The sequence below is a fragment of the Ailuropoda melanoleuca genome, chromosome 8, assembly GCF_002007445.2.
Source record: "Ailuropoda melanoleuca isolate Jingjing chromosome 8, ASM200744v2, whole genome shotgun sequence".
Lineage (NCBI taxonomy): Eukaryota > Metazoa > Chordata > Mammalia > Carnivora > Ursidae > Ailuropoda > Ailuropoda melanoleuca.
Window position 1 is genome coordinate 15,716,851 of NC_048225.1, and position 26,865 is coordinate 15,743,715.

Here is a 26,865-nt window from a genome sequence, read left to right on the forward strand (position 1 = left end):
CTGGGAGAGGACCTCAGGAATAATCCAGTGAAAACACTACCTCCTTCTGTTGATGGGGAAGGTCAGGCCCAGAAAGGGCAAGCAGCTGGCTCAGATCACACAGCCCAAAGTGACTGAGCCAGGAAGAGAACTCCCAGGAAGAGAACTACTGGCTAGAGCTCCCTGCTGAGTCCCATTTCTGCCTCCCTCCTCCCCCAGCCCAGACCCCAGACCCTGGAGGGTTGTCCCCCATCTGCCAGGAGGCTACCCACAGCATGCCTGGAATTACCTAAAGCCCAGGGTGGGGCCCAGACACAGGGGAGCATGGACTAGGACTTGGCTGGGACTGAGAGGAACAAGAATGGAAACAGTCTTGCTGCTCTCCTTTCTCTCCTGTTCCAGGGAGAGACACCTCCCCTTCCCTTCACTCCCATCCCTGAGCCACTTGGGGCCTGCCATGGTCCGATGTTCTCATTCATGCTGCAGAGGGAGGCATTCTCAAGAAATGGAAGAAAGGATTCCCCCAATTGCTTTCTAAACACAGCTCCAACGGTAGTGGAACTGGTGAGGAGTGAAGGGGGGGGGACATCCCCACTCAGCCCCTGCACAACCACTTTTGGGGTCCTGCTCTCTGTCAGGAACTGGACGGGGGTGGTCTGAGCACTCACAACCCTAACGGTATTCAACGTACCCCAGGGTGCCCTAACCCTCCCCATCCTCCCTTCTGTTCACTGTTAGCCGAGGCGCACCTGACAAAGATCCAGCCTCCTGCACTGCACCCCAGGGGCTCCGATGGGGGGTGAGGGAGACTTGAAGGAGCCATGTCTTCTGGAGGAAAGAGGAAAGATGACCCCACACTAATCAGGGGTGGGAAAGTGTTCAGAGGAGCTGCTGCCAGTCCCTCTGGGGGCCCTCGAGACATGTTTGTTCAATACAAAGAAGTCGGTGATCAATGGTTTATTCAGGAGGGGAAAGCCCAAGCTGAATGTCCCCCTCCCCACCCCACTCCCGCCAGCTGGCCCCCCACCCCAGCTCCCGGGGCCCTCGGGAGGGATGGTGAGAGGAGGAAGGGCCCCACCTTGCTGCTCCTACTTCCGTCCCTCTCTCAGCCCTGAGCCCCATGACATCGTACTATATGGAAGGTAGTCAGAGGGAGGAGGAAGACTGATGGGGGCAGTGGATGAGGGTGGGGGCCGGTGGGTAAGCCACCCTTAGAAATAACAGCAGCAGTTACCTGGAAATTGCAAGTGACCAGCCGTGACACACACCGTCCCCGGCCTGCTCACTTGCCGTTGCCAGGGAGGACACAGAACGACAGGACGACCAGGATTCCGTAGGGAAATGGCATGTCCCTTGGGCAGCTGGGCCAGGAACTATTTTCACGGCTGGATTATATCACGTTGAGGGATTGCTTATCTCAGCAGGTAGAAGAAGGCTAAGACCATCCTCGCAGCCGGGAGAGCCCATCTCCCAGGGCCTCGGACTCTGTGTGGTTATGGTGATGCCCGAGAAGGTCGGGATGACGCCGAGGCACTGAGAGCTTCCCCGCCACGGCAGCCCAGGGCTGCGGGCTCGGCCAGGCTGGGCACTCAGGGCCAGTCTCCTGACAGGGCCGGGCTGGGGGGAAGGAGATGGGCAACTCTCCTGGCCAAGCATCCACTGACCACATCATGGGGAAGGAGCCTTGGAGAGAAACGGCCAACAGGCCTCAAGGCAGCAGGGGCATGGGCAGGAGAGGTGGGCTGCCCCCACGTGGGCCCCGACAACCCCACCCAAGAGGAGGGTGGTGGGTTAGGGGAGAGAAGCCCACCTATCTCCCACCCCTGTGAAGGTGGCCTCTGAGCACAGGAAAGATGGTGACCATTAGAAGTCCCAAAGCTGGAGAGGGGCCTGGATGGGGCCTGGCTGATGGGGGGGAGGAGGGGGTGGCCCCCTTCCACCCAGACAAGCACAGTAGCGAGAATAGCAGGATCAGCCGATGAGGGCAGGGGTGGCAGGGCCTCCGTGCTGCCTGTCTGGAACTCACGGGGCCTCGTTGGACCCCATCCCATTGCCTTTGTTGACATAGAAGGGCCGGTAGTGAGACTGTCGGAGGGGGAGAGAAACAAGAATAGTTAGGGAGGGCAGATGGCAGCAGAGCCTACCAGCCAGACCCACCCCAGCTTCACCTGCTCCCGGGGAAGCAGCAGTCCTCTGAAGCCCGTGGCAGGTCCTAGGGGCCCGTGGCCCAACCCGCAGTCTCCATCTACCCAATATTAACAGAGTCTCGGGGTTCATACCCTACTCAGAGTTCACTCCCGCCAGTCGGCCAGTGAGCATGAACATTAGCCCCTCCTCACACCTCCTCTCCGTGGCCTAGGAGCCCCGCCTCCCCGCCCCAGCAGCACCATAGCTCCCATTCACGAAGCGTTCTCGCCTCTCCAGGACTGTGCCTTGCTCTTACCCTTGCCATTATGAGTGCTTTGTATGGAAGGCTCGTGGAGCTTTTACAGCCTCCCTACTAAGCGGGTAACTATCATCATGCCCATTTCATAGATGAACAAACCAAGGCACAGGGAGGCTAAGCAACCTGCCCAAGGCCACCGAGCTGGTGATTAGGGGAGCTGGGATTCGAGCCCTGGCAGTCCAGCTCCAGAGCTTCCCCCCAGCCCCCACAGCCCATCCACATCTCCGCATTACTCCTTGAGTCTCAAGGGTTTCAAGTGTTTGCTTCTGGTCTCTCTGCACGAGTCCCCTGACAGAGAGGGTGCAGAGAAGGCAAAGAACTGCCCAGCCCCACACAGAGGCGTGCTCCCCAACCTCAGCCCCTTCGCCCCTCTCATCCTGGCCCCTCACTCAGGGATTGGCCTCAGCACGCAGCCAGCAACACCCTTCCCACCAGCTCGGCGTGGCATCCCCCTGGGCTCCTAGTCAGCCCCTCGGGGCCCTGAGAAAACTCCCTCCAGCAACAAGGAGGCCGGGTTAGCTGCTGCTTAGCCCACGTGAGCACCCTCAGCCCTCCATGGGGCTCTGGAAGTGGCTTTGTCCCTGAGTGGGGTCAGAGACCGAACCCCACTCACATTCTATCGATGCCAGTAGGAGACACCAAGGATGTGTCCAGCCCCTGCCTTCAACCTTGCCTGCCTGGAAACTCGTATCTGCTCGTCGCTCCTTGCCTACGTTTGGCCCAGAGCAGGGCTGGGGGCCTGTGGGATGTGGCGGCTGAGTCCTTAGCTCAGACCCTGGTTAAACCACTTATGAAACAGATGCCAGAGACAGAGGCACCCAGGAAGGAGAAAGACTCAGCCAGAGCTGCATAGCTGCGCAGGGGTAGAACAGTAGTCAATAATAGACGTAGAAATGGCTCAAGCCGTTCTTTCTGGAAGGCTGGGTCAATAAAGTGGATCAGTGAATGGCGCTGTCCCATGAAAAGCCCGGAGCGGTAGGCGGGCAGGAACAGAGCTCCGCGGCCTCGGGGCAGGGTGCTCTCCCCATCTCCCCAGACTGCCCGGTCCCCTCCCTGGTTCAGGGTCACAGCACATCAGAGCTGGACGGGCTGTAGAATCATCCAGGCCACCCAACTCCTGTTACAGTTGGGGGAACTGCAACAAAGGAACAATGGCTCACAGGAGGTCACACAGCAAGTGGGTCGGAGGGCGAGGGCCACACCCCAGGCATCCTGACTCCCAGGACAGCCTCCCGCACGTGCCAGCACCTGCCTCCGTTCCTCCTGCGCTGCGTGCCAGCTGCGGACATCGGAACCCTGCCCTTCCGTCTCAAGACGGTAATGAGCTTTCTCTGCTGGGACCCAGGCCCTGGGAGGTGGAAGAGTGTGTGGTAGGGAGGGCAAGGACTGAGTCCAGGAACAAAACCCCTCTTTTTTCCTCCCCATATCTGCTTTTTGCAGTCCTGCTATTGCAATGCCCCTGGGCCCAGCTCCAAATTACACACACAATCATTTAACTCCCATCACCAGCAAATTAAAGATTTTCTCCAATTAAACCAGCACCAGTCGCCGTGGCCCAGAGCAAATCACCACCCCATGCTCTGACCTCCAATTGCAAAGACAGCAGGGAGCTGGGGACACCAGCCCCTGAGCCCAGCCGAGCCCCTGCTGCCACCCATATCCCAGGGCAGCTGGCTGACTCCCTCAGCTCTAAGAGAGAAGCATTCAGGGAGGTGGAGGCCCAACCCGGGAAGGAAGGCCCTGCTCACGGGGGTCCTGGGGAGGGGTCAGGTCTGAAGGGTATTAGGGACCACCACCTCTCAGTACTGCATTCCAAAAACTGCAGAAACACAGTCTCAAAGAGGGATTCCAGCTCACCTAGGGTCCCCTGAGCTGGCTGGACCCCAAGGCCATGCTTCCCTCCTGTGTGGCTCTTCAGTTCCCAGTTCAGGGGCATTAGCCATTGAACCCCTAAATATCTCTATTCCTGACTTTACAGCCTCTGCCTCACCACGTTATCACCCCGACGGCCTCTGTGCTGTCAGAGCTGGGGAATGGTTATTACTAGGACATCTGTCCCCTGGACTGAGAATTTCACACTCCTAGCGCTGTTGGGGACAAAGTCCTCATTCAGCAAGCACAGACAGCCAGCAACCATTTGCCAAATGAAAGAATCAGGGCTGCCCATTTTATAGATTAGAAAACTGAGGCCCAGAAAGTACATGCTTACCCAGAGCCACGGCCTGTTAGCCCTGGGTCTCTACTACCCTTTGCCGAATGCAAGAATTCAAGCCACTGCTGCCCACTCCCTCTGTCCCATACCCCAGAGAGGTCATATCCTCCCATCACCTCCTCTGGGTGATCGATGATCAGCTGCCCCCGGGAGCCCCGTTCAGTGCTCATTCTGGACATGCCTATGCCCAGACAGGTTGTCAGGACAGCGCCTCACTCACCAGCAAAGTCTGCTTGCCAGATTTCCAAGTCTGGGGCTGGGCCTTGGGGCTCTGGCTCCTGATGAGGGAAGGATAGCCTGCAGAGACAGGAGGTGGTGGTCGGAGGGAGCACAGCTGGCCATTGGGGCCTCCGGGGCCACAGCAGCACGGGTACCATCTCCAAAGTGACCACCAAGCTCCAGCCAGCCCACTACCAAGTGCAGCAGCTGGGGGTGGGCACCACGGAAAATCCTGGGGAGGCTGGCCAGAGGGAGGAGTCACCCAGGCAAACAGAGAGAGGAGGAACAGGCCAGGTAGGCTGGGCCAGGCAGCTGGGGACTGTTGCCCCCAAATCCAGGTCAGGATCAGGACCACATTACTGTGCAAGGATTCCCCCCCACCCCCTGCCCTGAAGGTTCACACCACTGACCCCGCCCCTTCCCACGAGCACAACCGGCCAGGGTTTCCACCAGGAGGCGCCCTTTCCGATGATCCGTGCTGCGTGGACAGTGATTCCCCTTCACCACCGTGCAGGACTTCGCACAGGTCTTCTCGTTACCCCCCACCCCGTTTCTGGGAGCAGTTTGCCCTGAGCGGCACCGCCAGGAAGCGGCAGTCAGGTTGTGAACCCAGGTTTCACTGGATGCTGAAACCTAGCCTCGTGTTCCTCCTGCCCAGTTCCAGGGCCTCTCGCCTGTTCCAGGAACGGGAGCTGGGGCCAGGGACAGGCAGTCATTTGCCATGTGGCTAAGGTCCACGGTTAAGACAGCAAGCCCACGGGGCCTGGAGCACATGGACCCTGTTTGGGCCTGGTCCTCCCACCTGCCCTACTCCCCCTCAGCCCAGTGGGATCTATAAGGAGCTTGGGCCGCAGAACTCTGGAAAGCACCCTCAGCCTCAGCCATGGGCCTGCAGGGGCAAGCCTCAGGGCCTGGGAAGGAACGGACTATGACCCCGACAGGAGAAGCTCAAGAAATAAATAGGGTCTGTCTCTGCTGGGACAGCCCGGAGGCCCATTCTGGCTGCTCTAAGGGAGAATGAGCTGGTCAGTCCCAGAAACCAGCTCAGCACTGCCAGGCTGCCGGGCAGGCTGACCCTTCCCTCCGTTTGCATTTAACAGGAGGGTGCAGACGGAGCAGAGAATCCACATCTCTCCCTGCATCTGGGGGTGAGGGGGCAGACTTGGAAAGAGAGGGTTCCACGGGTCCTGAATGGGAGATGGAGAGAGGGGGAATTCAGATCTCAATCCTCAGTTCCCAGAAAGAAAAACCCATGCCAGCCACGCACAAGAGAGGTAAGGATGGGGATGGGGGTGGGGGTGTGGTCCAGAAGACCAGCCTTGTGCAGCAGACAGAAGTCCAGGGGAAAGGTGAGCTAGGGATGGTGCTGGGGAGGGGGGAGATGCATCCCTCTTCCAGCAACTCTGGGGAGGAGGACCAGGACACCCTAGAAGTGGCAGAGAGCCCCAGAGGATGTCCCATCTGCCCTGCTGTGGGAGAAAGAAGGGGAGGGAAGACAGGCAGATACCAGGATTATTTTTAAACCGCCCACTGCCGTCCAGTGGTTTGGAAAACTCTGTGGTGGCCTGTCCCAAGGTGGTGAACTGATAAGGGGCTTTCCCAGCGCCTGCTGGGAGAGAGAGAGGCATTAGCAGCACAGCCTGGTCCCAGAAGGGGCCAGAGGGAGTCACACCTCACCCCGGGGCACTGCTATGCTGGCAGCCCCAGCCAGGGAGCCCTGAGCATGCGTTCTGCCTCCCTCCAGGGCTGCTGGGGTAGGAACAGGTGGGGGCCATCCTCACGGGTGGACTTCTGCTTACACAGGCAGGTCCCTGCCCAGAAGCCCCCATCCAAGGCCATTCCCAGGTGATCTGATGACCACACATGTTCCTGGGCTAGTTCTCTGGGGCTCGGTGTATTTGAGGAGGGGCTCTCCTAAGGCAAGGCCTTTGCCGGGAAGTGAGGGGGCACTACAAGCCGATGGGGTGATACTGGGGAGCATGAAAGCTCCAAATCACATGGAGGGGGTGACCCTCTTCCCTGACACGTAGCCTTTGATCTAGGCTTGACCAGAGAACAGGGAGGGACCACTGGAAGCCAGACAGATCAAGGCATGTGTCAGAGTTTCCCAGGCCTGGCTTGGGGAGAGGACATCCCCAGGGGTGTTGCAGGCTGGAACCCTCCAGTCATATTCATCTTCTAAGCTGAGCAAGGTGAGCTGGTCCTTCCAAGAATCCCTGCCCCAAGATAGGCTGGGATTCCAGCCTGGAAGGGACAGCTGAATGATGAGGCCGCCTTCCAAGGCCACTGTTTGCGGGCCTGCCCGGCCCCTTCTCCTCCCTCTCCCTGACCCCAGCAAACCTGTTATCCTTGCTTCCAGGCCAGGTGTCTCGGGCGTCAGAAGACAGACTGGCTTACACCACAGCCCACAGGGCTGTCCCTAGGGCCTTTCAGAAGAGACATGAGGGGCCTGGCCAGCTCAGCCTGGTCTGGGGAGCGGGGTCAGACCGGGAGGCTTTAGAGATGAGCTAGTCCTGTGTTTCTGAAAAAGCGCCTGATAGGACGCTCTTTGGAGGATGTTGGTGGCCACTACGTGGCCACAGAATCTAGAGTCAACAGAGGCCGGCCATCGCTGCCTGAAGAAGTTACACTTTCTGCAGGAGGAAGACTCAGAAGTTAGGTCTGATGGAAGCAAGGGCAGGGGTGTCAAGGGTGTGGCATCCCCCCCTCCCTGACAATGCAGCTCATTGTTAGGGACCAGTGTTTGCTGAAACAAGCCCCAGCCCAGCCTCCCCTGACAGCTGAGACAGGGATGGAGGCGGCTCCCTGGCTCTCAGGCTGGGCTCTGTTCCCTACGGGGTGGGCAGCTGCTGAGGGAGGGAGTGGAGGCTAGCACAGAGCTTGAGGAGAGACAGGAAAGGCAGGGCAGGGTGGGGAGAGCTCACCTTTCAGGGAGAAGGAGGAGCTGCCTTGGACAGCAGGCCCGTCATCGGAGTTCTGGATGGTGGAGGAGTACTCCCAGACCCTGGAGGTGTAGTTACCTGGCGGGGCGGCAAGAGGGGTCAGACCGCACAGCCTGGCGTGGGGGGCGGCGGGCAGGACCAGACCATTTCTGTGCGTCTGCCCAGCCCCCCGCCCCTGCATGCTTATGCTTCCTGCCAATCCTTCCCGCCATCCAACTTGTCCTAAACCACCAAGGACCACCAGTCCCCACCCCACCTGAAGGCCCACTGCCCTCAGACCCAGGTACCAAGTCCTTAACCAGCACAGAGCGCTTTTGGGGGCTGCTGCCCTCACCCTCACCACCACCCCCACTGCCTGGCTTCACCTCCCTCAGCCCCGCTCCAACACCCCACACTCCACGCGGGCTGCCTCTGAGCTCCCGCCACACCACAGGCTCTCTTGCCCGAGGCACGATGCGGGTACGTCCTTAACAAATGTGTTGGGTCTTGTGCTGTCAGCTTCCCTGTCATCGTCCCCGAGTCTGTGTGGGCCTCAGCCCCGGGCCTCATGTCACTCTGCTCCCCTGTTGAACCCCTGGCTGATAATGGCAAGGTTAACTGGGGGCAGGGGACGTGCCTGTCTGGCCCAGCATCATATCCAGCGCCTGGCACGGAGCCTGGTCCCTAGAAGATTTCTTTGTGTGGTTGATGGGTGAATGAAAGAACAAATAAACAAATAAATATAAACACATGCTAAAACTTGGGGACAGAGGCAGCTGGTACAAGTCCTGAAATTCTGTTTGCCAAGTGGAAGAGGCTGACGAGGGTCCGTTTGTAAGGACAGCCCTGCAGTCAAGAGGAGAGAGGCAGCGGGGAGGGTGCAGAAGGAACAGCAGGAGCCCCATGAGGGGACCCGAGTCTGGGGGCTTTGGAGCCCCCCATGGATGACGCACCTGTCCCAGGCCCACCCTCTCAGCAGTCCAGGGGCACAGCCCCCACCCCGTGGCAGAGGGCCCGGTCCTGGTTGGTGGTCCTCTCCCGCAGCCGCCTACAGGAGGCCAGGGGCCTGACATTGGGGCTCAGTGGTCAGAGGTGGCTGGGGCTGCCTGCCCACCCCACTGTGAGCCCCTTCCACAGGGACCTCGGGAAGGCTCTCCTGCATGGCCCCTAGTGAGCCCATCCACCCAGAGCTGCAAGGGGCCAGAGGCCCATCCTTTCATTCACTCGTTTGTCCATCCCTCTCTTTCAACTTGTGCTCCCTGAGCCACTCCTTCTGGGCCCTGGGATTGCAGCAGTGAGAGCCAGACAGACCAAGCCTCTGCTCTCCCGGCACGCACAGTCTACCGTGCATGTGGGGGTAACCGTGGGAATCCTACCCTGACACAGAGGCCTGGCCGTTGTCCTGTCTACAGGTGCCCCTGACCCTCCCATCTCTCAGGGCCCATGTCCTCAGTGAACAGGCCCCCCACTCCCCTCCTCAGACCTCCCGGGGCCATGTCTGGTGGAGCTGCCCCAGGCCCTCCCTCCCGGCACATGGCTGGCAGGCACCCCAGAGCTTCCAAAAACCTGGGCTCTTCGAGTGCGTGGCCCTATGCTTGGCACAAGGGAGCCCTCGGTGCACTGGGCAGATGGGTGTCTGCGCTCGGCAGCTCTCCCTGAGGAAGCCACATCTCCACTCCTCTTTCACCTTTTCTGGGTCTTAAGGGCGCGTCCCTCACCTGGCGTGGCAGTGGTATGTCCCGGATCTTCAGGGACGGCCCCACTTCATGTCCTGCCATCCAGCCCATTTACAGCTACACTCGTCTCTTTTAACCACCATGATGTCTCAACGCAGACGCGCACCCATCAGTAAAGGGTCCGGGTCTTCTGCAGGTCCTTGGGGCATGACCCTCGCTAAGGGAAGCGTCCACACCTAACCCCTGCTTCCAGTTTCCCTGACTCACCCTTCAGGGAGGAGAAGCTCATACGGACTCAGGGATTTCCAGGGACGCCCAGGTGCCCGGCTGCCTTGCCGCAGCCTAACTAATGATGTCACCCACCATCACACACACACACACGCACACCCACACACAAACACACCACCTCTCTCACACACACGTGAACGCACACACCATCACACACACGTGCACGCGCACACACGTGAGCACACACACCATCACACACTTACACACACACACTTCGAGCTCAGTAGGACTCCTCCCCGCCTGTCTCTGGGCCCCTAGCCCATCCCCGCTCCCCACGCTCCCTTCGCACAGTCCAGCCCCCCGGCCCACGGCGCGCCCCCCACGGGCCCTGCACGCCCTCGTGCTGAGTCACTCTCCCACCTTTGGTGCCGTAGAGGTTGTTGAAGTTCTTCTGGTTGGTCTCCTTGGAGAGGCGGCTGGGGGACCCCGGCTGGTACGACGTCCTGGCCCCACCTGTGGAGCAGATGAGGAGGGACCGTCATCGCAGAAGCTGGGTCTGCTTCAAGGCGGGCCCGTGGCTTCTGACTGAGCCCGGCTATGCAGGACTCCTTGTCCCCAGACTGCTCCCACTGCCTGTCCCAGGATGCGGGTTCCACCACGAAGACAGCTCTTCTGGGCCCGGGGTAGGCAGCTGCTTCAGTCGCCCTCCACCCAGGACACTTAACAGTGAGAGGAAGACCACTGGTGAGTACACAAGGGCCTCGGGTGTAAACCCAGAGCCGCCTGCATAGGGACGTGCGGTCGCCCTACTTGGGCGGCTCTGAGCGTCACCAAGGCCGCAGAAGTGAACGCCTCCCTCCTGAGCCAGTCCCTGTGCTGGAGACCGCAGGAGCTGGGAGATGGGGTGCCTGTGACAAAGGAGGATCATAGCAATGGGGGGGCACAGGCGTCGGGCCCGTGGCCAGGAGAGGGCTCACCGGTGATGATGGCCAGTGGCCACCAACATCTCCCAGGTGCTCCCCCTCCAGGGACAGGACCTCACGTTGCTCAGGCACCTCTCAGAACGATCTTGAGAAGCTGGCGGACTGGGATCCATACCCCCACTTCACAGATGGAGAAGACATGCTTCCCACATGGGTCCGGGCCCTTCGCTCAGCGCCTCCCCTCCCACCTAACCAGCACCCAGCTCCCAGGTCTGGCCCGGCCGGCCGAGCGCCTGCGGGTCCTTCTGTCCACCTCTGCCCTGTGGATCCTCTCCCCTGGCTGCCCTCCGTCCATCATGGCCAGGCCCCTTTACTGAGCACGCTGCCCCTCTTTCAGGGGCCTGAAAGCCAGCCTCCGCTGGGAAGCGTCATGGCTTGAGCCCACCGTGCCTGAGCCCTCGTGTCGGTGGCCCTTGGGTGGCCTTGTGTCCCGATCCCCTTGCTGTCTGTCTCTCGCTGGCCCTTCCCTTGCCTCTACGCTGAGCCTGGGAGCTCCCAGAGGGCAGATTTCCTCCTTCCTCCTGTCCTCAGTGCAAGGGCAGGGACACCAGATGAACCTGTTTTCTACCTACAAATGTCACCGCCTGACTCAGGGACAAGCTGAAAGACTTCCTAGCATCTGAGCCACATTTCTTTCCTCTCAGGTGGGGGTACTGAGGGGGCAGTGACCTGCCCAAAGCCTGCAGGTCCTGGCTCGAGGATAACATCTTGGCAGGTCTGTGCTCCTCCCTCCACCCTGATTGCTGCTCTGTTCCCCTCCCCACAACCTGCAGGGGAACCCATACCCCCTAAGTCTCCTACAGAGCTGGGGGAGCTGAGCAGGGGCCAGCTGAGGGGATCCATGCACATCGGGGTCCTCAGAAGGACCGGCCAGGGTGAGGGACCCTGGGGACGCTGGTTAGTGCCGCTCACCCGCTCACAAGACTGGGCCCCAAGGACAGCGCCCTGGAAAGGGAAGGGGCTAGGCTGGCTGGCCTGGCCCACACCAGGAATGTGGGGCAGGGGGGACTGGGGTGTCCAGGGGCCTCGCCAGGCCTCTGCCAGGGCCCAGGTGTTGTTTTCAAATTGGGTGGAGTGACAGACATTCCTCCCGCTGAGCTCATCTCTCTAAATCCCCTACGCCCTTCCCATGGTGTGTGTGTGTGTGTGTGTGTGTGTGTGTGTGTGTGTGTGTCTGAGGTGTGTGAATCAGCATGCAGGCCTGGGGGCTCCCCTGTCCCCAGCTCCTTCCCCACATCTCCCTGTCTCCTTTCTCACTTTTCCGCACACCCCCACTCTTCTGAAGACCAGTCCCATGCGCATGCATGCACACACACACACACACACCCTCTATCTGAGAGCTGACACGCCTGGCACACCCACCTTATGTAACGGGCATTGTTGTGGTTTGTTGCTGGTGCAAAAGAATGCAACAGGCTTCCCCAGGGCGAAGACAGGCAGGCTCTGGTCTCTACCTCCCCCCAGGTTGGCACAGGCCGGGATGTCCAGGGCCCAGAGAGGGAGGGCTAAGGGCCAGGCAGTGTGCCGGGAGGGAGCGGGGAGGAAAGGTGGACCGGCCGCCCGTCTCCCGCCCTTGCGGACCAGAATGTCTCTGGAGGATCAGCGCCCCCCCCCCAGGACTGCAGCAACTCAAGCAGAAGCAGAACACAGCTCGGGCCCGGCAGATGGTTGCTGGTGAAAACAGCAGCCAGGAGACCCTCTGGAAGGAAAGGGAAGGACGTGTTCGGACTAGAGGCAGGAACTGGAGGGGAGGGAAGCCGGGAGGGGCAGGTGCTGGTAATTTCTAACTTGGATGCTTCTGAGGGAGAAAGAGGGCACTTGGTTCCACCAGGACAGCAGGTATGTGCCCGGACTTCCCCAGGCAAACCCAGTGAGGGTCACTCTGCAAGGCGGAACCTGGCTGAGTCTCCCGGTGCACGGCCCCGAGGGGCAGCGCGCTCTCTTACCCTTGGGCGTGAGGTACATGGAGTATCTCTTCATGGTGTCAGGCGCGCTCCACTCGCTCGCGTAGCTGTTAGAGTAGTTGTTCATGTAGCGGTGGTCAGCCCCTGGGGGGCAGAGGTCGGCCATCAGAGGGGCAGCGGGGGAGGGGACGCGGGCCCCTGGCGGCCCTGGGCTCTGCTGAGTCGGCCCACAGCCCCTCTGTCCCAGGCAGAGACGAGGTTCTCCAAGCTCAGAGAAGGCAGCACCCTGCCCAGCATCCGCTCTGCTCCCGAGCTGCCAGGAGCTGACAAGGTCTGCAGGGAGCCAGCTGCTTCCTTGGACCGACCCTCGTGAGTAAGACCGTAGGCACAGCACTTGGCGGTTTACAAGGTGCTACTGACGTTCCTGTCCTATTTGTTGTGGACGCCAACCCTGGGGCTGGAATGGAGAGCCTAGCGTGACAGACCAGGAAACTGAGGCTCAGGAGGTAAGTGAAGCCGCTCGCCCAATGTCGCATGGCCAATAAGGGCAGAGCTGCGGTGTGAGCCCTCATCCCTATTTCCTCACTGTGTCCCAGCCACTGTCGGCAGCCCAAGGGGATCCTAGGGTCGGCCTCCATGGCCGGGGATCCAGCTGGCTGAGCAGAGGCATGCAGAGGGGAGTGAGCTGTGAGGGAGGGCCACTGACTCTTCCCACCCCACCCCCAGCCACCAGTCTACCCCCAAACCCAGACAAATCAGTGGTGCCACGCTTGCCTTCCCCCAGCCCCCGCCCCATTCCTTCGGCTTGCGACTTCCCCATCTTCTACATTCCCTCTGCCCTTCCCTCTCCCCCTCCCCTGGGCAGGAGAAGGAATGAGTGGCTCACGCCCTCCTCCTTCATCTCCATCACCTGTACCTAGCAGGGGCCTGACACACGATAGGGCACTCCAGACAAACACCTGTCTTCCCAGGTGTTGGCCCAACCCTCCCCCCAGGGCTCCCCACCCCCTACCCGCCCTGCAAGCTCAGGATGTTGGGGATCAGTCCTGGGCCTTTGGGGTAGGACTGAGTCCCTGGTCTGATGGGTAGGTTGGCATCCAGGAGGAGAGGAGGTCTGACTCACTGGCCTCCCATTCGCCCCCACCTCACCCTATAGTCAGACACACTCCCAACAACAACACAGCAGCAACCAACAAACCAACATGGCGGCCAGGGCCCCAGGCACAGGTGCGGGGCTGCTGACATCAGCAGCGCCCATCCTGCTCTGGGCAGCACCTCCCTGCACACTTTGCACAGGGCACAGAGCCACATCTGCTCAGAGGCCATGGCCAGCACAATCGTGACCTAGAAATGGCACAGTGGACGGGCGGCAGGCAGAGGTCCCTGCAAGGCTCACGGGCCGCCCTGGCCCCGTCATAACCGTCCTCGTCGGTCTGGCCAGACCTCAGCAGAGGGGCTCCAGCCCTGGGTTTGTACCCCAGGGACCGTGTTCATCACACCCCCCAACCGCTCTGCAGGGCCACCCACTGCAGCAGCTCCTCGGATGGGAAGACACGGGAGGGAGGCCGAGTGGCAGAGTGTGAATCCTAACCACATCCCCTACTCAGCTGCGGGCCCTTTGAAAAGCTACTTCTCTGAGCCTCAGCCTTCTCATCTGTGAAATGCGGTGCGTCCTGCAGGGAAGGGAAGCCGCGGTAAGGAAAGAGCTCACGCAAAGCCAACACACCGGGAGTCCTCAGTCACTGTCAGCCACGACCGCTTATGTCATCACCATTGTCAGCAGAAGGATTTCAGGATCCCAATGCCGCTTGAAGCCAAATGACTGTCTTGCTGCAGTGGCTCATGGATCCTCAGGTGTGGCTGAATGTCCCTCACAAGTCACAGGGACACTGTGTGATGTCACCATCACCAAGATCCATAGATGCCCCCCTACACCCCAGCACATCTGCACACTATTATCCCTTTCTCACGCCCAAAGAATCACATGCTCCGCCTGGAGACGAAAGACAGGGTCTGCTTCCTTAGGGTGTTTGCAGCCACAAGTGTCCTTAAAGCCCTGTGTTGGGCCTGGGCCAGTGGGTGGGGCCTTGGGGGAAAGTGCTCTGGCTTCGGGCCCTGAAGGGACTGGGCTGGGCTGGTGAGAAAAGACTTAATGGATTCGTTTCTCAGATGAGGAGGATTTCGGTGAGGTGATTCAGTTGGCCTCAGTGGGGGACAGCGTGACTCAGAAGAGAAGCTGACTTCAGGGCAGCTGGTGAATCACTGAGACACATGTGTCCCATCGTCCCCAGCCCAGGCCTTGAGGCCAGGTCCAGCCTCCGGGCTCAACACCACTCCGTGCGGCCATGGTGACAGGCCAGGTCTCCCTCCCAGCATGATGCAGTTCTAGGTCATGTCTGCTGGAGTCCGCAAAGTCACCAGGTTAGCATCTGGCGCTTACAAGTGGCAGCATCCACACAGCTGCTGGGTCGGGCCCCATAATCAGATGTAGCTCTGAATGAAATTAGTCCCTGAGTTTGATGCATGACCCACGGAGAGGAGGCATTTGTGCATCCGGTGCCCAGATGCTCTCTGCCCTTGGGGGCCCTTCTAACACTGCATAACCTTGGCAGCCAGTCCAACGGAGGGTTATAATCCCTGAATCCTAGTCCCAACACCTTGTGGAGGACGGGTGGTTTGGAGCAACGAGGGGCCAGCTGGCTAGATGCCAGCCCAGGCAGCAGGAATCGGCCTGGAAGGAAAGTGCCCATGGCTGTGGGGCAGGCCCCCAGAGGAGACCTACCGTTCTCCATGTGGTTCCTCTCGATGAAGTTACGACTCAGGTCTGCCTTGCACATCTTCTCAACATGGCGCATGCACACATTGAGCAGGTCATCCTTGAAGTTGCCAAGGGACTGTCCCAGGCCCTCCCCCTCCAGCAGAACATGGTAGGTGGGCAGGGGTGGTGGGAGGGAGTAATTGCTCATCAATGCACCAAATTCCTACCAAGGAAGGAAAGAAGCCATTAACTTTCTAGGTCTTTAGTAGCTATGGGGACACTTCTCTTCAGGGAGCTCTTAGTCCAACTGGAAGGGTCAATGCTAGGAGCCTTGTGGATTCTAGACACAGCTCTGCTACGAACTAGCCCCACTTGTCCTCATATGTGTCTCCTTCTGTAAAATGAAAGGTTTGACCAAGCTCCAGATGGTAACATCCCTGATAGCTCTAGTAGTCAGATACGTGACTCCGTGGTTCGAGCCTCTACAACTGGACACATCATCCTACTGCACAGGGGTTTCTGAGAGTGACACAAGCTGTGACATCTTTGGGAGTGAAAGCACTAAGGAGATGCAAGATACTTCTAGAATGTTCTGGGTCAGTCATGGTGCTACCTCCGCCTTTACATACTACACTCACAGCCTGCTTCTGCACTTTGTGCTTCTCACCTCCCTTCCCCCCTCAGTGGAGAGTCCCTCCTCTTTCTCAAAACTTTATGGGCCTTCAAGACCCAGTTCAAATTCTACCTCCTCCCCAAAGCTGTGTTAGATTACTCCAGCATGCTTGCCCTTCCCAGGGCTTCCATAGGCACTTATCTCCTGAACCACACGCTTTATCATTTAATTACATACTCTTCTATATTGCTCTCTAATTGTACATGTCTTATCTCCCCAGCTGGATTGCAGCTCCTTGAGGGCGAAAACCATGTCTTATACTTCTCTATTCTTCACAGCACCTACCAGAGTCCTGGGCATGCAGTGGTACCCAAAACACTCTAGCACTTGGAAGGATGAGCGGATGAATAGACAGAGAGATCAGGTCAAGGCTAACACATAGGCAGCACTTATACACCATGCCCCACACCCAAAGCAGACCTCACTAATCAATCCCAGAACTCTTTCCTACTGAGCCTGGAGCACTGTTAGTACATATCAAATGAAGTTGGTACAAGGTGATATTTGCGTGCCATCTTTAGAGTAGATAGGGAAATGGCTTGGATGGAAAAATTAAATGGGCAGATGGAATGGAGCTTGGAAGGATGGATGGATGGATGGATGGACGGATGGATGAGGGATGGATGGATAGAAGGATGGATGGATGGATGGAGGGATGGATGGATGGATGGATAGAATGGACGGATGGATGAGGGAAGGATGGATGGATAGAAGGATGGATGGATGGATGAGGGATGGTACAAAAACAGGTGTTGGACTGGTGGGTGCTGGGTGAGGGTTCTGGGAACGTGGATGTGAGGATCGAGGGATTGCATGGTGGAGGAGTTGCTCTGTACCTGCAGGAACAGCACCGAGTCACTGATGGTTTGCATCTGCTCCCTGGTCTGCTTGTCCTCATGCAGCACCTTGGCCCTCTCGTCCAGAGCATCCACGATCACCTTCACTTGGTCCACGGCATCCTGCTCCCGCTGTTCCAATGCAGCCCTCACTTCCTCCTTTTGCTTCTCCAAGTCCCGCACCAGGTCCTGGAAGCTTTGCTCCAGGATCGCCTTCTCACTGGTGGTGAAGCTCTGGGGCCAGCGTGAGAGGAAAGAGGAAGGAGGGCTTCAGGAATTTTAAAAACTTCCCAAGTGGGGTGTATCTTTCGGTTCCCAACCCAGAGTCAGAGCCGGGGCATTTCTACTGCCCCAACCCAGCAAGCCTGTTTGGCTAAGGATCTCTTTCAAAGGCATCTTTGAGGGATGCCATCTATTGACAGAGATGGCCAGGTTCATTCACAGCCCACTCTTCTTTATCTATGACTCCTCCCCTGGGTAGGTTGACTTGAGCCATCATTCCAACCTTGGGTGACTCCATGGACCCAGAAGATCCCCCATGAGTCAGGTGGCACTCAATGAAACCTCAGCTAGAACCCAACATCATTCAGAAAGTGAATTGACAGAACGTTTATGTAGCCAGAGTCAGGAGTCAGTAATTTCAGATTGTGGTATGCAGTTACTCAAACCACGGCAGACATGCATCCAGCCATACTGGCACCAGTGAAAGGACAACGTCATGCATTTGGTGGTGGGGTGGTCTGGTGGACAGAGTAGACAACGGAGCACACTGGAGGGCACACCAGAAGACAGGTTGATCCCTTTATTTGCTGGGATGGTGTCAAATGAGCATCAGCCGACGGACAAGATCCCACCTGAATGCCTGGCCCCGACTTAGAAGGGGAATCGGTGGGGATGCCAGAGGGGTGGGAGAACCCAGAAGGAATAAGTGTGGGGTATAAATGGGGACCTGAGGCCTGGAGCAGGAGCTGATGCCTGCCTTCTCCCAGGCAGAACAGGAGGGGTGAGAATATAGCAAGGCCGAGGCCCAGGGGCGGCTCACCTTGATGCGGTCCTTCTCCTTCTGCCACTTCTCAGCTTCATCCTCTATCTCGATGATCTTCAGCTGTAGCTGTTCCTTTTGCAGTGACAGCTCTGTCTGCGGGGAAGGAGCCAGGGTTAGAGAAGTCTGGGGGAGGAGGGGGAAGAGCATCAGAGAATCCGGGAGTGGGCCCAGCCAGGGAGCCAGCTTGGGCAGGGCTCGCCACTCAGCCCTTCAGCCTGCATTCTGCGAACAGTCACTGGGAGCTCAGAGATGCCAGGCCCTATGCCCGTCATCAGGAATCTGGCAACAAGTCAAACTGTTGGATGTATGTTGCTGTCAACTCGGGTCTCTGGGGCGCGGCATCCCAGCCTGTCCTTTATAAGGACTGAACCCTTTGCCAGGTCCCTCCACCCAAGTGAGCAGGAAGATTAGTTCATTTATGGGGTTCCCACTCCTTTCAATGGACCTGAGGCCACTAGGGAGAGGGAAGGAAGCTCCTACCTCCTTCAAGCTTTGGGGAGAAAGGGGACCCAGCCCAGCTCAGCGCGGCCCAGCCCAGGGAGTGTCCCGTGGCAGTAACTGTGCAGCGTTTCTATGCCATGACGTGGGGCCTGTGTTGCAAGCAGGAGCCCAGGCTGCAACCAGCAGGGACTCCGTCTGGACAGGCACAGCTATAAACCTGTTTATGGGAAAGGGAGTGCAGTCCGCAGTTTGGGCAAGATAGGGACTTCTGTTCAGGGTCCCTGGGGGAGGGGGGCTGGCAGTGAGTGGGGCAGTGAAGGGAGGATGGGAGAAGACAAATGGAGATTCCAGGGATCCCCACTCAGGGGAGGACACAGGCTGCTGGGGCCTGGGGGTGGGGTTGGGGAGAGGACTGACAAGTCCTTGGGACTTGAGCTCTAATGGATACAGAAAGTATGGATAGTATTTTCCTTCCATCTGGGAAGAGGCCTTCTCTGGAAAGCAGCTACAACAGAGACAAAAGGGGAGGCATGAAGCTAAGGCCAAGAGACATCTCTCTGTTCTGCTGGGACCCCTGCCGGGGCTCTCAAAGCACTTTCCAGCTTGGAAAGACTGAGGGATGCTCTCCACCCCGCAGGCGGGAAGACGAAGAACGCCTCAGGGTGCTTGCGGTCTCTCCACTACCCTGGGTTTTGAGCAGAGTTCCACGCCTTTCTCCAGCTGTCTCTTTGAGGAATCCGCAAGAAAAGTCAAGATGAAGAAGCCACAAACCACTAGGAATGTGAACTCTGTTGGCAAGGAGTCCTGAGCGGGGTACAGACGTGTCACACCTCCATAGGGCTCCACCAGGCCGACGGGGTGCTGACTGGGGTCCCTCCGCAGACACCCAGGGAAATGGATCGGTAGCGGAGAAAGCTTCCCTGGCTTTCTTGGAAAGCATGCCCCGAGGGTCAGGGAGCTGGTGGGGAAGATGAGGAAGACCCAGGCCTAGAGCTGTACAGGTTCCCGACAGAAAAGCCCCTGATCCCACCCCATACCCCCTCTCTGCCCACACTCCTGGGCTTTCCAGGAAAGGAGTGTCCAGGTTCTCAAGAAGCATCTGCCCCATCAGCAAAGGGCTGCAAATCCTGCTACGTGGAAAATGCCATCATCAGAGTTGGAAAATGATTGTCAGGAGGAAAGGAGTGAAAGGAGATGAGAATGGGATTTGGCCTGGTTTCTGGAAAAGCCAGGTGCCGATAGACACAGTGCTGGGGAGGGTGGAGAGCAGAGGAAAGAGAGCCCAGGACACAGCAAAGATCCTGGAAGGATCTGAGCCATAAGGAAGAGACAAATGGCTGGACGATGGGTCTGTGCCTGGCACCTTGCCCATCCCAGGAGACCTCCTGAGCAAGGCGCCAGGTCAAGGGGACAGCAGGAAGCCACCCCACTGCAGCTGACCACCTCCTGCCCCGGCTGGGGGGGGGCATTGGTCTCTGGGTTTCTCACCCCTCCCTCAGCACCCCCAGAACAAGGCCTGATGGGTCAGAAAGCAGAGAATAAAAGTGCGTTCACTCTCACCTCTGGGGCCTGTGGGCAGAGGGAAAGGGCAGCCCTCCCATAAAGGAGCATGGGGGGTCCAGGAGGGAGCCCACCCAGAGCTTGGGACTGGGAGTCCGAACAATTGAATCCAGTTACCACTACGGCCAGGCAGGCGGCTTCTGCTAGTGACTTAAGTTCTCTGTGCCTCAGTGGCTCTATTTCTCGTGGACGTAGTAAGAGGACTGCCCCCCAGAGGCCCTGGGATGAGCTGGGGGCAGGGAAGTGAAGCTCTCAGAAAGTGGCAGCACAGAGAGAGCCCCGGCCAGCGGTCCAGCATCGTGTTGTGTGGGGCACCGTCCGTGGGCTAGGAGCCGTGCCGGATGCTCTTGCTCCCACCAGGTGTGGAGGAGAGGGGGCAGTGTGGCGAGCAGGCCAATGGCGCACACATGAGCGGGGGCAGGGTGCAGGTGTAGTCAGGTGAGGCCTCAGCGGTGTTCAGCGGTGAGGACGGCAGGTGCCACTATATTGGGTTGGGGATAGTGTGCACGCTGTCAGGATACAGGGAGAAGAAGTGCGGGCCCAGAGGCCTGGGTTGTAGAGAACTGACGCCTGGAGGACACTATGGAGAACAGAGCAGAGGGAGGGGAGGGGGATGAGGGTGGGCTGACCTTGCCAGTGGAGAAAGGCATGGCCAGAGAAGGTTAAGGCCAGAGGAGCCATGTGGAGTGAGCAGAGGCGCTGGGGTACCTGCCAGGAGCCATGGGAGCATGAGGCTGGGTCGGGGGCTGCAGGTGGGAAGTCTCACCAGACAAGCACGGATTCACCGGCCAAGAGGGAGTACAAACGAAGGGGGTTAGAACAATGCAGAGCCCAGGGAATCAGACCCTGGGGGTCCACGCTGCAGAAGAAAAGGAGGGAAGCGGGCAGCAGGACTGGCTGAGGTGTGGCGAGGAGGGCCAGGGGCGTTGGCCAGTGACCCAGGAGGGGAGGAGGGGAAGGCAGCTGATCTGGAAGCATGTGAGGGCAGGGTCAAAAGCAGAGACACCCTGTCTGCAGCAGTGGGCGGAAGATTCAGTCAGGGCGGAAGACAGACTCGGCTCCTTATTTCTTTGGGGCACTGGGGAAGTCGGACACAGGCTGGGAGGGGGCCTTGCAAGACCAGACTAGCAGGACACAGTGGGAGCGGGGAAGGGGCCTTGGACTGAGGGCTCTGCGTGGCTACCAATGGTCCCTTCTCTCCTCTGGGATGAGGGCCCCCTCTTCGGAGGAGGGCATGGGGCGAGACCCCTGGGGGTGTATCGAGCTTCTGTGTGGCTCTTGGCAACTTTTCCCTGCTAACAGGGCTGTGTGAAGCTGGAAAACCTGGGATGTAGGAAAGAATATAACATAGGAAGTTTCCAAGATCCTGGGCTCCCCCACAAAACTAGGAGAAGGAAGGACACTGTATTACCGAGCACCTACTGCGTGCCGGCCATTTTCTTCTTTCACCTGCAAGCGGTGTTACCCCATTCTACAGATGCAGAAACTAAGGCCTCAAAAGGTTAGGAACTTCGCCTGAGTTTTCACAGCTAGAAAGCCGTTAAGGCCAAGATGTAACAACAGGACTCAGATTTCATTATGTGGCCTCTTAACCCCTAGGCTCTTTTCCGAATCTTCCAGGACATTGTCCCTCCCCTTCACTCCTGCTAAGTTAAGCCTGCCTAGGCTCCCCCACCCCACAGATGGTATAGGTTGGCCATCCTGCCTCTTTCCTTATCACCTCTTTTTCCTCCCAACACCCTCCTTCTCGCCCCGAGGCCCTAGCTCTCTCTCCTGTCTCCTTCCTCCCTTGGAATCTGCCCGAAAGCCCCTGCTATCTGATGGGGCCTCAGCTCCCCACCCCTCCATCCCCGTCTACACCTCCCTCCTCACTTCCTCCTACTCTCGGTTCCTTCCCTCCACCCTGCCCAGGCCTGTCCCTAAATGCCTCCTTTGTTCCCTTCTCCCACACTCTTCTGGTTGCCTCTTGCCCTGCTGCCTGGGATGGGCACCGGGGAGGCCACCCTGCCTGCAAATCCTTCCGGCCTTGGGGGAGCAGAGCTTTCCCTGAGAGCAGAGTGATGGCACAGCAGCGGGTGGCGCCGCAGTCTGATGGGCCTTCCGGTGCAAACGAACCTGAGTGTTCCCCGGATATGTGTTACCTGCACGGCCCCCAGGGAAGGAAGGAAGAGGCTGTGATCCTCCTCGGGCTTTAACCACATGGGCCGTTGGCTCTGATATTTGCCAAATGAGCCAGTTAATTGTCAAATTTGTACTCTCAGACAAATGGTAATTACCTGGATAAGAATCTGAAATGCTGTATAGATTTCCCCGTTTCCACCCAGATGTCAAATAGCCCAGTACTGGTCTGCGTGATGGGGGCTCACGGTCCCTTCTGCTTCCTCCAGTGTCGGCACAGGGACGGGGCAGGATGGGGGACACAGAGTAGCACCCAGGCTGTCTCCAGACTGGCGGTGGGCCCTCAAGAAAGTCACCCCACCTTTACCAGGCCTCGATGTCCTCCTGGTGACGTTCAACGAGATGCCTGATTCCCTACCTGGTTACACATCAGCATCGCCAAGGGAGACTTAAAAATACAGATCCCAGGCCCTCACCCCCCTGAACGAGAACCTCCTGGGGAGAGGGCCAGGCAGCTGTGTCTTGATTCTCCAGCTGATTCCAGGACCCTCCCCACCCCCACCCCCACCCCGGAGAGCCCGCCATCCTGTGAAAACAGAGTGGTGGAGAGCAAAGAGCTACATCAGAGGAGTCGGAATCCAGGCTCTGGCACTCCGGGCTGGCACTCTGGAGAAGTCTCTTGGCGTCTTTGGGCCTATGTCTTCATCTCTAAAATAGGTGCGTAGCCCACGCCCTACGGCACTGTTGTCAGGAGTAACAGGTAAACAGCTGGTGCTCCATAAAAACTAGAATGTCTCCTGCCACCTACCTGTCACTTTCCTCCCCTGACTCCTGTGTCTAAACAGCTTACAAGATAAACTACTTCCCCTCAGTACCCAGGGAGATCACCCCTCTCTTTTCTTGCCCACTCTGTCCCAGAGAAGGGCCCCCCCCCCAGCCCCCAACGGGATCCATCCTGACCCGATGCAGCAGGAGGGACTTGGGATAGACAGAAGGATGGGCCACGAGACACAGAGAAGGATGGAGATGTACATTGTAATCTCATCAGCCTAATCCAGCCTGGGAAATGTCCAGAGGCAGGGGAGCAGACATCTGTGGGGCCCCTTCTCACATCTGGCGTGGACCTGGGACATTCTGACCTTGGATCCACCAGAGGAAGGATGGTCATGCTTTCATGTCAAGTGGCCTTTGCTCCAACACGGCCCCCGCTCAGAGGCTACAGGTAGAGTCAAAACCCAGGAGATGAGCACCCACGGCCTGGGCTGTCACCTGCAGCCTCGTGCAACCTTTCGAGATCGGTCTCAGATGACCTCACCTGGGCCTTCACCAGCTGGCCTGCCTAACAGGTTCTAGACAGGGCTCCTTGCAAAAAACTGTGTGTGGGCTGAGGTTTGGGTCTGCAAGGGCTGCCTCCAGAGGAAGCCACGACTGACACGCTTATTCGTTTCAACCAGTCTACCCACTAACCCTGCTCGGTGCCAACGTCCCCCACGTCTGACATTCCAGCAGAGCCAAGCCTGGACAAACAGCTGTGCTCCAGCTCAGGCTGCTGGCCACCCTGCACCACTCCTTGCCCACCCCTGTGCCGCTGGCATGCTCACGCATGCACACGCACGCACGCACACACACACATGCTGTCTGAAGCTCCCACTGTTAAAGTCATTGCAGTGGATCAGACATTTCCCCCCGAAATCCCCTGTAGAGCACACGTATCCTGAATCCCATCTCCTGGATGCCCTTCCCCTCAGTTGCTCTCAAATACTGGAAGAGAGTTAGGGAACTTCTTCCTCCCCTCTATGAGATGAACAGGTCCCCCCCTCTCCCGGGGCCTGTGTCCCCACCTACGAGGTGAAGGAGGAGACCGAGGAGGTCGCTGGGACTCCAGCCAGCCTGCCATCCCGCCCGTTGCGATTTGATGTTGACCTAGAGCTGCTTCTGTGTAGCTGGGCGGATGCTCCCCGGCTTGTTTGTGCGTCTGAGCTCTGCCTCCTGACCTACATCGTGAGCCCTCAAGGGCGAGTGCTCTGTCTCTGAGACCTACGGCGGCCCCAGGCACGGGAAGGTGAACTCCAAGTTCCCGGTGCCTCCACAGAGGGCTGTCCAAGACCCTGCAGCCCTCCAGGGACACCTGGGTTTTCCATAGGTGATACTCTGGTTTCAGATGCAATTTGCGAGCAAACCCTACGTATAAAACAGATAAATAGGGGGGGCTCCTGAGTGGCTCAGTCGTTAAGTGTCTGCCTTCAGCTCAGGGCGTGATCCCAGGGTCCTGGGATCGAGCCCCACATCAGGCTCCATGCTCCGCACTGGGAGCCTGCTTCTTCCTCTCCCACTCCCCCTGCTTGTGTTCCCTCTCTCGCTGGCTGTGTCTGTCAAATAAATAAATAAAATCTTTTTTAAAAAACCAAACAGATAAATAGGAGTGTAAATTGCTTGCAGGGGAAGTGGGCACCTCAAGCCACTGCCTTCTTGGCACCAATGTGTTCCCCTCCTCGTCGCTGACATTTCCAAGAATCCTGGGACTCCGTGGGGAATTTGAAGATCACCAATCTAGTCCAACCCCTTGGGTCACACATAGGGAAACTAGGACAGAAAGAATGGAAGGGACTTGTCCATGGTCTGACAGCTAACTAGAGGCAAAAACCCGGGCGGGAGCTCGGTTGGGTCTCCTGGAACCCAGTCTGAGGCTCTGCAGTTTTTTGGGGTGCAGGGGGTGAAGACGATTGCCCATCGGTTTGGTTTCCCAAGGAATCTCCCGAAGCATGGGTTCCACAGCTCTGTCCCGTCACTGTCTCCCAGCCTGAGGCTCGAAGCCAGGCTGGGGTGGGGGCGTCGGGGAATTAGGAACACCTTCCTGGGCCCAACAAGGCTTCTGAAAACAATCTTTGAGTCTTTTCCCATTTGTAACCTGTCTCTCCCTGCCCAAGAGTCATCAGCCAACTCTAGGTCAGGAAGACTGGGCAGGGACGGGTCCGGAGCTGCCCCATTCGGAGGGGTAGAGAGAAGCTGCCGGGGGAGGCCAAGTCCCCCCCACATCGAGCACCAGGAGATTCACCCCAGCAGGGGGGCCGCCCACGACCGAGCTGTGTGACTGCTGCAGGAGAAAAGGCCCAGCATCTGTGGGGCAAGGGGCAGCAACCACAGCCGAGCCTGTGGCCCAGAACACCCTCTCTCCATGTGCAGCACTTTCACACGCCGCCACACGCCTCTGCCCCTCCCCAAGGAGGCCCTGGCACGATCACGCAGACGGCAGTCACGCAAATGCACTTGCGTATCACGTATCCAAACATATGCTCCAAGTACCCACCTGCGTATACAGCACACACACATATACGTACATCCCACCCACACGCAGACTGCAGCCCTCCCCAAGGAGTGTGCACCGACAGGCTCGCGCAACCACACACACACAAAACACTCAGAGCCCAGCGAAGGGGACAGAGGAGGCCGTTGGGGACGTCAAGAGACTGGCCGGGAAGATCAGATAAGCAGCAAGACGCCACTGCACTCACTGCAAATGCAGACTCTGAAGTCAGAAAAAAAAAAAAAGCATCTAAGTGGCCCCCAAATTCCCTCCTCCTCACCCATGACCCCCGCCCCAGCAGTCAATCCTGCTCAGGTGTAAGAATTCCCGCTCCCTAAAATAAAACAATGAAAAAGAAGAGACATTGCAGCCAGGCACAGAGCCCAGGGCTGAGCCCCAGTGGAGTCTCCGATCTGACTTAAACTTATCCTGCGACCTCAGTCAAGCCCCCAGTCACTCCCTTTGCTCCTGTAGGCAGTGCCCTGTCTCCTGAGGCCTTGGGGGATTAGGGAAATGGCCTCTGACCCCCAGCCTGCGGGCGCGGAGGGGCAACAGGTGGATTCTGAAAATGCCAGGGACAGGGGAGACTCAAGGCCCCAAGCCCAGGAGCCCCCCGTAGAGAAGTTACCTCCTTCTCGGCCTTAGCCTCTTCCACGGTCACCGTGCTGTGGTTCTTGTGCTCCTGGAACATGCAGAGATAACAGATGCAGGTCTGGTCCGTCTGGCAGAAGAGCTCCATGGTCTTGCCGTGCAGGGGGCACTTGCGGGCCTCGAAGTCCCGGATGGGCTCGAGCAGCTGGTGGTCGCGGAAGGCGGCGCCCTCCAGGTGGGGCTTGAGGTGCAGCTCGCAGAAGGAGGCCTGGCACACCAGGCAGGACTTGACGGCCTTCTGCTTGTTGCCGATGCAGGAGTCACACAGGACCTCCTCGGAGCCCGACTTGGAGCGCAGGAGGAGGCCGCCGTCGGCCCTGGGGTAGCTGTTCCGCCGGGCCTCCCCGGGCTCCACGATGGACACCGTGGGCTTTCGGGGCTCCGAGAAGATGGACTTGCGAAGCTCCCCCTTCTCGGCAAAGGAGAGGGGCGGCTTCCTGCCAGCCCCCAGCTGGAGCCCGGCGTAGGGGGACCTCTTGCCATCCCCGGAGTCCATGCTGAAGTAGCTGGAGGCCTTGTCGTCCACGGACTCGACAAACTGAATGATGGGCCGTCGCCACTCGCTCCCCGAGAACAGGGAGCTCTTGCCCTCCCCTGGCTTCGGGGCGCCGCCCAGGCTCTTGCCCTCGGCCGCCTCCCCGCCGTGCCCATTGGTGGTCTTGGCATCTTGGCCTTCGGCCTTGGCCCCATTCTCCAGGGTGCTGTTGGGGCCCGGGGGGCTGCGGGCATCCCTGGCTTCCGGGCTGGCCCCATTGCTTCTGGAGGCATCTGTGGCTTCCATGGCTGGTCCCTTGGCTGGCGTGTTTGGGACTTGCTGGGGCTGCAGATGGGTGACCTCTTGGGCTGGCGGCTCCAAGGGGAGTGGGTCAGGTAGCCTGAGCCCAGAGACACACCTATAGGGAACAGGGGGG

At 58.7% G+C, this 26,865-nt stretch overlaps 1 protein-coding gene across 3 annotated transcripts; it reads right to left on the minus strand.

Annotated features, from left to right (window-relative positions):
* Positions 1 to 926: 926 nt before the first annotated feature.
* On the minus strand, positions 927 to 26,865 carry TRIM29 (tripartite motif containing 29). Of its 3 annotated transcripts, none has more exons than XM_019793180.2 (10): positions 25,932 to 26,865; positions 17,878 to 17,973; positions 16,836 to 17,069; positions 15,351 to 15,549; positions 12,611 to 12,712; positions 10,102 to 10,194; positions 7,781 to 7,876; positions 6,364 to 6,462; positions 4,858 to 4,934; positions 927 to 2,064 (listed from the first exon to the last, which is right to left on the minus strand). In XM_019793180.2, exons 1-10 carry the CDS (start codon positions 26,733 to 26,735, stop codon positions 2,002 to 2,004), a joined length of 1,863 nt encoding a protein of 620 aa, XP_019648739.2. In that variant the 5' UTR covers positions 26,736 to 26,865; the 3' UTR covers positions 927 to 2,001. The 3 variants fall into 3 exon arrangements, with proteins under 3 accessions (XP_019648739.2, XP_019648737.2, XP_002914118.2); XM_019793178.2 differs by having other exon boundaries at positions 6,364 to 6,465; XM_002914072.4 differs by lacking the exon at positions 6,364 to 6,462 and having other exon boundaries at positions 25,932 to 26,862.